The sequence below is a fragment of the Lissotriton helveticus genome, chromosome 2_1, assembly GCF_964261635.1.
Source record: "Lissotriton helveticus chromosome 2_1, aLisHel1.1, whole genome shotgun sequence".
Lineage (NCBI taxonomy): Eukaryota > Metazoa > Chordata > Amphibia > Caudata > Salamandridae > Lissotriton > Lissotriton helveticus.
In genome coordinates this window covers 1,313,782,642-1,313,795,674 of record NC_136059.1, presented here as the reverse complement: position 1 = coordinate 1,313,795,674, position 13,033 = coordinate 1,313,782,642, and the positions used below count along the sequence as shown (strand labels likewise).

The following is a 13,033-nucleotide window of genomic DNA, read 5'->3' as shown; positions in this document are numbered from 1 at the left end:
TCCCTCCCAAATGAGGGGTTGTCCAGTTTCGCGCCAGAGCTGGAGCCAAGGGCTCCCTGAACTGACTCATACTGAATTATGCAAGGAGGGCACCAAATGTGCCCTTTGAAGCAGTCTGATTGCTCTGACAAGCGACTCCACCTCAGCCCAATACACGAAGTCCTGTCTGAGAGGTGGTCACACCTCCATGCGACAGGAAATCTATTGTTCTACCTTTCCTGCTCGAGCTCAGCAGCAGGTGGGCAGAGTCGTATCTGGGGTCGGCAGTAGCACTAGTTTGCTGGCAGACCCTGGAAGGCTGTTACCGGGAGTACTGGGGGCTTCCCGGCTGAGCCCCCCAGTGCATGGAATCATACCTCCGTTGGGGTATGATTCCAACATTTTTGATACCAAAAATGCCAATGTTTGCTACAGCCAGTATATAGTTAGCCATCGCATAATGCTGCATGGCCACTATGTATTATAAAAATGGCTGACTGCACTTACAATGATTGGAGAATTTACTTCTCGCATTTATTACCTAGCACCCTGCCTTCAGGACTGAAAGGCCTGCTTTAGGGGTGATTTATAGGATTTAAGTGCAGTGACCTCAGATATAAGAAAACATATATCTGTCTAAGTGGTGCTAGCTCCAGCCTAGACCGGCTGCCAAGGCAGGCCTGTAGTCATATTTTAGTGCTCTCTCATGGGTGGCAGAATACCTGCTGCAGCCAATGGGAGACCCCTGGTGTACCTATGCGCTGGGTACCTTAGTACCATATACTAGGGACTTGGAAGGGTACACCAGGGGCGATTTGCTTATGTTAGTATGGGTGAATGTGGCCCATGAGGCCCTCCTCCCAAGGCTGATTTCGGCCCGGGGACCCCATCCCCTGGGGCCCGGCTGATATTAAGAATGGGATTGAGGCTGCGTGCCTCCTAGGCCTTGTAGTGGGGTCCCACCTGGGGCCAAAAATTACATTTTTTTCAATATAAATTTTGCATGAGTTGGTGGAGAATCCACGCCCAATTTTATTTTTAAAAGCATAGTCTTTTGCGTTGATGTTTTTTAACCCCACAGGGGGGCCAGGTCCCGGGGGTGAGGGATTGATTATATTATTATGGAGGAGGGTGGTGCACCAGGCACCCCTCTGCAGGCTAATTTCGGGCCCGGGAACCCCATCCTTTGGGGCCCGGCTGATATTGAGGGGGAGTGGGGTCACACTACCCCCTCTCTGGGCCAATGTCAGCCCCTGTGATCCCAACTTCTGTGTCCAGGCCTTGTCAAAAGTGGAAGAGGGGGCATGCAGCCCTCCTCCCTGGATGTTATCGGCACCAGGGATCCCATCCCCTGGCCACAATAACAAAGGGGAGGGGCTGTGTAAACCTCCCTTCCAGAGCCATTAATGGCCACAGAAATTACCCCAATGGCTCCCTTCCAGAGCCATTAATGGTCACAGAAATTACCCCACATATTCTATCTGTGGAATGCTATAGCTGAAACACGTAGGCCACCTCACGCTGCTGGTCCACTTGGTGTTATGAATTTAAGGTTATAATAAACCAGTTTTAAAAATTGCTGTGCCGTGTTCGGTCTTCTGAGCCTATCAAATTGGACGTTGCAAGTCCTGGCGAAACAGTAACATGCGTGGTAAATGCTTTGCATCGTAAAGGCATTTATTGTAACGTCCTACAGCTGTGGGGGGTACGTATAGGTGGAAATCTGGAAACGTTTTCTAATTTAGGTGCTACAGTCATTTTAATAGTTTTAACTCTGCTCCATAGCTAGAGTTTCTGATTTTCCCATTTCATAAGATTGTTTGTTGTCCTCTTCAGTTAAGAAAGAACATTGACCTACAACATGTTACATGTTGTGACTTATATTCAGGTATTTCAGTCTACAAGGCACCCAAATGAAAAGCAGGCTATTTAAGTACTGTACTTTTTTGTCCTTTTAATTTTATATCTTGAAAAAGTAGAAACTCTGTAAATAGTCTCAAGCAAGTCAGGTACTGACTTCTTTGGTTCAGAGACGGCCATTGATACCATCAGTGAATAACAAGTTCAACTCTCATACAACTGGGATGATAATTCTCTTCTCTGCTGACAGCCTTGTGACTCTGGCCAGTGATTCCAGTGCCACCAGAAAGAGCAGCAGAGATCAAAGGCAACCTTCACTCGTGCCTCAGTAGATTCTAAACTGGTATCATATACACATCCTACAGTTTACTGAGAGTGGGTTATTATAAATGCTGTCTTCATTTTGGATAAAATTCAGTGCCAGACCTTCCCTTCCTAGGAACTCGGTCGGATGACCTCTGGGATCTAAGGAGAGAGCTAATTAGATCTCTCTCACTTTCCACAAAAGATGCATGAATTTTGTCAGATAGATCTTAGAGGACCATTCAGTCACAAAGCCAAGCTGTAAAATTTCCAGCTGACTGGTCCAAAATTAGTGAATTATGGCACAGGTTTTCTGTGTACGATGCTGCTTGCCTGTAAGGACATACAGGTAGATTCATCAATGAAAAATCGGCTCGCAAAGGGCCAGATTCTCAGAATCTGGCCCTTTGCAAGCGCAATTTTTGCATTTGGGATTCATCAATCCCAAATGCAAAAATCGTTGTTAAAGAATTCGCGTTTTTGCGAGGAATAGCATTTAAGGAATCTCTATTTGAGATTCCTTAAATGCAATTCAAGAAACATTTAAAAATTCCGATTTCGCAATTTTGGACCGCTATTTACCGCAGAGTCAAACCTCGTGGTAAATAGCGGAAACTTAGAAAAATGCCCTTAAGGGCATTTTTCTAAGTTCTTTGTTACAGACACACATGTCTTTGGGACATGTGTGTGTGTAACACCAGTGTCCAATATCATTTCAGGGGTGCAACAGGGTGTCCTTTGGACACCCCTGCACCCTTGAAATCGCAAAATCAAGATGCGAATCGCTAATAGCGATTCGCACATTGATATGTCTTCCCATTCATTCCTATGGGCCTTTATGCCCATAGGGATGAATGGGGAGTTATTCCTTATTTGAAATTAGCTAATAGCAAATAAGGAAGCTGTAGGACTCGCTAACAAAACTGAGATTTGTACACGAATCCCCTTTTGCCAGTCTGTAATAGCGATTCCTTAATAATCGCTATTACAGACTCGCAAAAGGGGACTTTGGTGAATCTAGGGGATTTTGCTTTCAGTTTTTCCTTTTTAAAACAGTGGAAAATGAGAAGCTGTTTCTGACAGTATTGTCGCTTAATTTTGTAAATACATGCTCTGATTTAAAATTCTTTTTATTTTTCCATATACAATTGTTTTTAAAAGTTAAAATGTGTTAAGCAGTTGTTGCCTTTTTCAGAGATATTTGTATTATACTTAGTTTGAAAAGTTAATTTGACCGGGTTGTAATGGTGCTCTGGGAACTCACACTTGGGCAGGACTGTCTAGTGTTGATAAATTTTGTGTCAAATGTAAAAAGATTCCCATTTGCGATTTTCTTATAGCAATCTATTTGTGATTAGTTATTAGGAAATCAGCTATGAACTACAGTATGTTTTACACTGTTTGTGATTCCCAATTGAAACCCATTGGGAATCGCCAACAAAAACAGGGATGGTGTCCTGCTGGAGACAGCAGACCACCATGTTTGTGTTTTTTTAATCAAATACAGACACGTCAGCATTTTTTTTTTTAAATGTAGCCCGTTTTTCTTGTAGAAATTGGGATGTGTTTCAAAAACAAAAATGAAAAGGTTTCTTTTAGTTTTTTAAGAAATAGGCAGTGCTCCATGGGACCATTGCCTACTCTTAAAAAGCGTATTTGCATACATTCACAAAGGGGAAGAGGTCCATTGGAGACCCTCTTCCATTTGCGAATGGATTACCACCAACTTGAAGTTGGTGGTAAAATATGAATGCTTTGCAACCACATTTCAGTCGCTAAACATTCATACATACACCTGCAAGTCGCTGTTAGGAAGAGACACCCTTAACCCCTTCGACGCTCATGACGAGCTGGGCTCGTCATGAGGTAGCCTCCTCGCACGCTCATGACGAGCCCAGCTCTTCATGAATAATGGGTTTTTGTAAAGCCCAGCGCAGCAGCAGAATATCGACCGCACGCATGCGGTTAACACGCCCCTTCCTAATACCAAATTGCTAACCCTTTTTGCGATTCAGTAATAAGTTACTGAATTGCAAAATTGGGTTTGGTACATGTGAAAAGGCTTTTTTGCGGTTGCAAACGCCCCGATTCTATGAACTGGGCTGTTTGCAACAGGCAAAAAGCTTTGTGCATGTGGCCCTCAAAGAAGATTCCCTTGATAGAACTGCAGTTACTGGTAAGTGACTGGGCTCCTGGTCACTTGCTCAGGGCAAGTGGGGGAAGTAGGATAGGGCAAAGAGGTCACAGCCAGCGGCACTTGGGTGGCTGTGTGCAGGGTGCTTTTGAGCCATCGGGCGCTCAATGTTATCCAATGAGGATCTTGAACAAGGAACAAAGGCTGCAGGCTCGGGGACGGTGACTCTCCAGGGGCGACCAGCACTTCAAGAGGTAAGTTGGGATGATGGAGCACAAGTAGGTACCCCAAAGGGAGGCACAGGGGGCGCCGGGGTGTCTTTGGGGGTCGGAAAAGCTTACCCTCGGCTGGTCGCGGTTGGGGTGGCCCCTGGTTCTGAGTCTGTAGGCGTCGGCTGGTTCGTCGAGGAGGATCTTTGGGCACTGGACTTCGGGTCGCAGTCGCCGGGGGGATGTCCTCGTGGTCTTGGTTCGGGTTGGCCCGGCCCGGGCTCGGCTGGTGCAGAGTGGGCTGGTCCGGAGCTTCCTGGTTGGCACCAGGTGGGTTGTTGCAGCAGAGCCTCTGCTGATGGGAGTCCCAATCTTCGAGAGGGTCAAGGCAGGCAGGTCCTCTGGGTGTCCCAAGGTTGCTGTCCGCGGAGGTCGCCGGGATTAGGCAGGAGCAGGTTCCAGGATCAACAGGCCGGTAGGGCTGGGGCCAAGTCAGTTGTTGTTGTCCTGTTAGCAGCTGCGCGGCGGGTCTTCTTCTTGATCTTCTTTCTTCTTTTGATCTCGGAATCTGAGGAAGGAAGGTTCAGGGAGCCTGTAAATACTAAATTGTGGGGCGTTACAGGGCAAGGGCAGGGACTAATGGGTCCCTGTCCTGGGGTGAGGACACCCCCTAGCCTGCTCCTCTCCGGTGGGAGGGGGCAGGAGCCTAGCTGGGATTGGGCAGGGCTCCCCATCTACAAGATGGCCGGAGCCCGGGGTCGTGCTTCACCTCGCCTCCTCCACCTGAGGGGTGGAGTTGGCAACGGTTGGCACACCCTCCTTCCCGCCAGTCTCCCCGCCAGAGTGGGGGTAGAACGGGTGGGGGAGCTAGTTGCTGGGTACAGCCGATGGCCTGGAGAAGCTCTCAGAGGCGGCCTTTGAAGCTTCCCCCTGTCCATCCTGGGGGAGGAGATATAGCACCTCGCCCAGGATGTGCATTGTTGCAGGCCCAGAAGAGCGGGGGCTCTCCACCCAGGGGTCCAGCAACATGTCTGCTGTGTGGCAGCCTCTGCAGCCACTCAGCCCAGACGTGGATTGTAGGTTGGGGTTTTGGAGGGCATCTCTAAGCTGCCCTCTCGTGCATTTTACATTAAATCCCACACTGGCATCAGTGCGGGTTTAATGTGCTGAGAAGTTTGGCACCAAACTTGTCAGTCGTCAGTGTAGCCATTATGGTGCTGTGGAGTTCGTAAATGACAACCTCCCAGCACCATATACTCTTAAATGACATCACTGCACTTACAGTGCCCAGGAATGGCCCGGGGTACTGTAGGGGCATAGGACTCATGCACCTGTGCACTCACCTCTGACATAGGGCACCCAGCTAGAGGGGTGACTGAAGTATGCCAGGACAGTGGATCCTGTGTGCCATGTCGACTCTTGTTGTGGTTCTGTACTTAGGCACTCAGCCTGCAAAGGCAGTGTGTGGGTGCCAGGGTGCAGGGCCCCTGAGGGTGGCACAATAAGTGCTGCAGCCCTCAGGGGCCTTCTCTGGTCACCATGCACTGGGTACCTAGGGTACCATTTACTAGGGGCTGACAGGTGGCCAGAGATGCCAATTTGGTATTTTGTTTCAGCATAGTTTTTCTTTTTAGGGAAGGAACACAGGCCCTGGGTACCAGATTGGCAGGGACCCAGGGCACACTCAGTCAAAGCACATCAGCAGTTCAGAAAAAAGTGGGGGCATACCAAGGCAAGAAAGATGGCACTTTCTCACAGGGACTATAATTTATGTATGTAAGATGTGTTGATTATTTCCACATAAAAGACATTAAGTCCTTCAAAGCATGTCAGTGTGTGAGGTATCATGCCTTACAATTAGCTGATAAATAACCTATACCCTTCATATGGTCTCGGTTGAGCATTTTAAACCTAAAAACTAATCTGTATAAGACCCACAGCAAACTAAACTTAAAGTCTGTATCAACTCCAACTGTGCTGTAAATCCTGTCCCACAATAGCAACAAAATCTGGGGAGACCACACTAAAGGGTGATTTTTCTTTCACCGAGTCTGTGTTATTTTAGATTTATTTTTGTCTATTTTGACTAGCATCTGCATTTTAGCTCTGTTTCTCAACCTTCTAATCTTGTCTTTCTTATTGTTTAGCGGTTTGGTACCTCTGCACAATGCTTGCTCATATGGGCACTATGAGGTAGCAGAGCTGCTAGTGAGGCACGGTGCATCAGTAAATGTGGCAGACCTATGGAAATTTACCCCTCTCCACGAAGCAGCCGCAAAAGGGAAATATGAAATCTGCAAGCTTCTCCTGAAAGTATGTCATTGAAGTTTTGGTTAATTATGCAAAATTGCAATTTTAGATGCATTATTAAATACCTGCACACAAAGTATTTCTCACTGTACTGTACAAATAATCTGAAGTGATGTGGAGGAGTAGAGGTTGCTTCAAATTATAAATGATCTTGTATTCTGTTAAGATTTGATTTTCATCATAGGATCTTCATTGATAATATACAATGCTAAAATTATTCCCAGCTGCCTGTGTGCACCCCAGAACACTTTAAATCTGTATTTGTCGTTATAACAGTATGTAGAGGTTGTCCATATCCATGTGAGCATATGAAGGGAACCCTTCCTCTATTCCTATCCAAGGCAAAAACTCCAATACCATTTTGAAATTGCAATACAGCATTTTAAATGCAAAACATAGACTGTCTAAAGTTGTGTGAAAACATTGCAGCTGGATAGGGTTACTTTATGAAGTAGTGAACAAAAAGACTTCTGTGCCTTTGAGTCGGAGCGTCCACTACCTGTGATGCATCTAACTGGCAGTTGTCTTCCTCAGGCAGAACTTTTTTCTGACTCTTGAGAGCACGTTCGTAGAACACATGGAAGTTTCACATGTTCTGCTTTTTCTTAGGTGGTTCCCTCAGTTCATTTTTGTCTACCTCACTCAACATCTTTACATCTCAGCTTTAAGTAATCTTACTTTTTCTAAAGATTTAACATTTTTCCTTGTCAAAATACCCTCACTTTTCTTGAGATGCCCATCCTGTGCCAGAAAAAAGGTAACATTAGACCCACGAGCTCTATGTGGTGCTTACCTTGCTCACATTCAACCAAGGAATGTGAGTTTTGCCTTGGTGTCCAAGGGGACATTAAAATACAGAGAAGGCACTAGGCTCAGGGGAAACTTGAAGAAATGGTGACTAAAGGAGAAGAGGAACAAAAGGGCTGAGGAATCAGTCAGTTGCACGCTAAGACTCCTTCTCCTCAGAAAGAGTTCCCAAGAAGATGATCTAATGCAAGAAGGAAATAAGATGATGGGCAACAGTTATCGTCACATACTCGTACAACATCAAAGATGTCTGTCTGAAGCCACCAAGTTCACTGTTGACGGAAGGTTTGTCACCAGCAAGATGCAGGTCAGTTGATACCTTAGACATCAAGACCTTCAAAAGTCTTAACCTCATTTTAGAAAGCTGTCCCTTTATATGGTATTTCAAAATGAGATATATTGTGTAAAGATTCCAGGGGTTCCCTTATGAGTGGACAGGGGTCTTGCTATGGCAATTCCAAGGTGCTCTGCTATGGGGTAGTGTGAATATGGGGTAGTGTGATTGAGCTGCCCTATGCTTATCACTGAGGAGTGCAAGACATCTGAAAATACACACATCGGTCAATAAATGACACGCGTCTCAAGGAGAAGATCCACACCAATTTATGAAAATAGCAAGTACCTTTATATATGCTTAGGCATCAAAGCAAATAGTTCAGTGAAGTAAGTTTTTTTAAATATGAACTGACAGTTCAATTTCTGGATGCTGCAGTGTTATCCCATAGGAGGACCATATACAGCACTCGGGTTCAGCGACTTATGGGACCCTTCTCCAGGGGTAAAAGTGAGTGGAGTGCAAGGTTCAAGGCAGCACCAGCGGCAGTAGGGCGGACTTGTACAGTGGTGCAAGACTGCTTTGGGTGCCCGAAGTTACTTTACGGAGTCACAGTGAAAAGAGGCTGCAGGTTTTGACTGGTGGACCAACAGGGGGGCTCAGGCCTCTCGATGCTTGGGGACGTAGGGACACCTTTGGTCCTCTTCTCCACGGCCCTCGGGCAACAGGTGCAGCTGTGTCTTTATGCGTCTTGTTTTCTTACTGATAGTAGGTAGAGGGGGCCTGCGTGCAGACGCTGCAGGTGACATTGGAGGGTCCAAGAGGGGTGAGACCATGATGGACTCTGGCGGACCTCAATGGCTCCATTGGTCCACTTCAACTCTGGCTTGGAGGGAACGGGTGCAGTGGTGGCTTCAGGGTCCGGCGGTTCCGGAGTCCTCTTTGGAGTTTCTGCAGCTGTAGGGAACAGTTCTGCTGTTACACAGAAGGTCTTGGTTCTTTATTGAAGGCAGGCAGTCCTCCCAGGTTTTGAAGGCACAACAGCTGCAGGACTAGATGTCTTTGGCACAGTTTCAATGGGGAACAGCAGACAGGCCGGGCTAGGGCCAAGTTAGCTGATCGCTTTAGTCTTTTGCGACTCTTCAGTGTCCTTCGTAGGTTGTCAGGATCTGTTTTTCTGGTACCAGGGGCTCCCCTAAATACAAAATTTAGGGGCTCCCCTAAATACAAAATTATGGGGAGTGTAGGCCAAAGGGCTACTGGCCCTTGAGGTAATTACGCCCCATATCTGACCGCTTCCTGTCGGAAGTGGGCATAACCCTATCCCAAAATTCCTATGTATGCCATCACAAAAATGGCTACTTCTTAAAAGTTGTGTCCACCTCTGTTTATCCCACCTTAGGTGTAGTACTAGCCTGGTGGTGGCATGCCTACATGACAAGCTAAGTGTAACCCCTGTTCAGGTGCCACAGTGGATCTGGACAAAGGGGGTTGTGAGGGAAACCAGATTTGCATCTCAAAGGCGGAAACTCTTTGAAGCTTTCTGGCCTAGGAAGGCTAATCAGCAGGTCATCCTGTGTGAGGGGGTGTGACAAACCCCTTCCCATTCAGGATTTTGTTCTGGTTCTCCTGAAAGCAGAGACTGTCACCCTAGGAGGTCAGAACAGTGTCTCAGGTGTCAGGCTGGCAGAAACTAGTCAAAAAGCCCACCAGAGGCTAGTGTGTTTCAGGCAGCACCTCTATGGTGCCCTGTGTGTGTCTGTATTGTAAATCCGAAATAACAATATGTGTGCCAGGACTGATAGTTTTTTGAGCAAAACAATTTGATGATGATCTTTATGAATAAAACATAAACATCTGCTTGAACATTTGCAACATTTAATGATACAACTCAATTTTTTCCATATTTCAATTTTTAGAAGAAAAAATACTTGCTGTGTGAGACAGCACTGTGTACAATAATTTCTATATACAAATATACACAAAATATATACAAAACATTTACAATTTAGACCAATTGCACTTACACCACATCCAAACCTCTTTCAAACTTCACATACATACTACATGATTGTCCCTAGGGGCACCAAAGGTCAAAGTGGAAAAAATCAAATAATCAAAGTGAAACAAAAATCACACTTCAATAATGGAATATAATTATAAAGCAACTTTTGTAATGTTTTTTCAATTTCAAACAACCAATCAATTTGGATAAACAGTGATGGCTTCTTAGTTCAGGTGACCTGGGACTAGGTCGACTCGTTTCGAACACTCAACCTGGTGGGGTTCTCATCAGGACCATAACGACTCTACAAAAAACGACAAACAAACCAATTTGTAAAAAGACTATTTGAAAGCCTCATCTTAAGTACCTGACCGAATGTAGGCTCCCCTACCTTAAGTTTTCAACAACCAATCCCATGCGTGGTGAAACTGTCTTGTGACCTGAAATCAAATGAATGAATATCAATCCTTCTATAAACCACGGGGGTCCCATTCAAACCACTGGTTAGTCACACTACCATCTTGCAACTTTCACATGCCAGATAGCCCACTTACCCCTGTTGCAAGCAATCAGGACTCCATTCTACCATCTGTCACACAGCGTCCTAGTAGCACCGTGATCTGTTCTTTACTCGATGTAATACAGGTTTGTGGTTTTCCTTCCGTTCTTCAAATTTGCCTGTGGGAATTAATCAAGTCAACGTGAGACAAAGCCACGTGGATGTAAGCTAATTCAGCATTTCTGCCAACGGGTAGACATTCTAAGACTATCCCTGAAGTCTCCAACCGGCGATATACTTAAACGGTATGCGGCAAGAAGACAGATACTGCGGCAGCGGTTTAGCAATGTTCAAATGCGCCTCCCATCGGCGATCCTCCTGCTTACTATTTTGCGCGCAGCGCGGCATTAAATGAAATGTCGGTATGGCGCGGCATAAAGTGAAATGTCGGTATAGCGCGGGTGGCGCCTCTCACCTTAGTCACAAATCTTTCTGTCCAACTGGGCAAGAAATCACCGGGACACGTTCTGTGGGGACGATACTAGGACTGACTGAACTCCTGCGGTGGAGGATTTTTACTTCCTGGTCGTCACGTGATCGAAGGATGTCTGGGAGATGTAGTCCTTTGCCGACTTGAAGTGATGGATGCACGATTCCTTCAGTAAAAAAAGGAATAATTGTGTATTCTTTGAGCCAAGCGTTCGCAATAAGATGTGAATTCAATGGGACTCTGTGTTTGAAAATTTCGGAAATTTCGTTGAGGCCATTAATTGCAGTATTATATTTCATAATTAGCAGTGCCTCCCTTTGGCTCAGTCTCGCATCCAGGTCACTTTCTCGTTTGTCCATTTCAATTTTTGATATCACCGTCCATTTGAGGTCAGATTCCTTATGCTGTTTATTTATTTATTTATTTATTTTAGAGGTTTTATATAGCGCTGGCTGGACCCGGGGGTATCAGAGCGCTTTACAATTTTAGAGACAAGAAAGGTCAATAAAACAGGGGACATACATAGCATCAATGTAAATAAACAACATAAAAGTCTCCGTCTGACAGATTTCAAAAAGATAAATATGGGAAATAAGCACAACAAAATGTGTAAGATGTGATAAAGCAAACCTATCAAAAGGCACAAGTTGAAAAAAAAGCGGAAAATTGCAGGGTCAGGATAGGAAGGTTAGTGGTCCATTAGGTTGGTAAGGAAGAGAAGCGGGAGGGGCAGAAATGGGAGGGGGTTGAAGGGGATGCGGGCTGAGGGTGGACAAGGGAAGGGGGGAGCAAGGAGGAGTGAAGGCGGTAAACAGGGAGGGTGAAGTGACGAGGAGAAAGGGCGAGTAAGGCTAAAAACAAGGGAGGGCGAATGCATCTAGGGTCGGACAGATGTAGCCAGTGGAAGAGAACAGATATGGATTAGGGTCCCCAGTATTTATTGAGGAGATGTAGTTTGAGTTCTTTTTTGAAACAAGAGTAGGAAGGATTGCAGCGAAGGTCAGTTGGAAGGGCATTCCAAATGCAAGGAGCGTTGCCAGAAAAGGATCTAGACTGGGTGGTTTTCTTTTTTAGAAGGGGGGGGATAAGAAGGAGGGTGTAGGACCTTCTCAAGGAGCGGGAGCAACCGGCTTTAGTGAGTTTGCTAGCGAGGTAGGTCGGTGTATTCTGATGGAGAATTTTGTGTGTAATGCAGGCCGTTTTGTAAATGGATCTACCTTCAATGGGGAGCCATTTAAGGGTTTTAAGGGCAGGGGATATGTGGTCAAATCGCTTGCAGTCTGAGGTAAGCCTAGCTGCAAGGTTAAGCACAGATTTAAGAGGTGCTAGGTGGATCTTGGGAATTCCGGTGAGAATGGCATTGCCATAGTCGATGCGAGAAAGAACAAGGGATTGGACTGCTAGTTTGAAATCATCGATCGGGATGAAGGGCTTGATTTTCTTAAGGTGGCGGAGAGTGAAGAGGGCTCCTTTGGCAGAATTATTGATGTGTACCTTGAGGGTTAGGAGGTTGTCCAGGGAGATCCCTAGTGATTTGACTGAGGAGGACAAAGATAAGGCGCAGTTGAGGGCGTTGAGGTCAGAGATCCAATTCTGAATGAGAAGCTGGTTAATTTTAGGGGAAAAAAGAATGATTTCAGTTTTTTTAGGGTTGAGTTTGAGGTGGTTACTGTGGAACCAGGATTGGATCTTGATGAGTGTTGTTGAGTTGAAGGATGTCAGCATGCGTTTTAATCTTATAATAGAGTTGGGTGTCGTCAGCATAGAGATGGTAGTTGATCCCGGCTTGTTTAAGAATGAGTGTGAGGGGTTCCATGAAAAGGTTAAAGAGTGGGAGAGAGGATGGATCCTTGCGGAACTCCTAAGGAGATGAAGGTAGGGTTAGATAGGCAATTTTGGATTTTGATTTGTTGAGAACGGTGTTGTAGGTATGAGACAAACCATTTGTGTGTCGTACCATTCAGGCCGAATCGATCTCTAAGAACATTTAGTAGAGCAGAGTGGTTAACAGTATGAAAAGCTGCAGAGAGATCAAGGAGGATCAGCAGGCTAGATTCACCATTGTCAAGTGAGTGGTGGATGTCGTCAACAATGTTTAGCATGGCGGTTTCAGTGCTGCATCCTTTCCTAAAGCCAGATTGGAAGGGGTCTAGTAAGTTGAAG

At 45.8% G+C, this 13,033-nt stretch overlaps 1 protein-coding gene across 5 annotated transcripts in view; it reads left to right on the top strand.

Annotated features, from left to right (window-relative positions):
• LOC144818631 (poly [ADP-ribose] polymerase tankyrase-1) overlaps positions 1–13,033 on the top strand; it is a 682,266-nt gene that overhangs the window by 401,745 nt on the left and 267,488 nt on the right. For all 5 annotated transcript variants that reach the window (XM_078676238.1, XM_078676237.1, XM_078676236.1 and 2 more), the window contains one exon: positions 6,633–6,798. In XM_078676238.1, the coding sequence (XP_078532364.1) occupies positions 6,633–6,798 (166 nt within the window). The remainder of the gene's footprint in view (positions 1–6,632; positions 6,799–13,033) is intronic.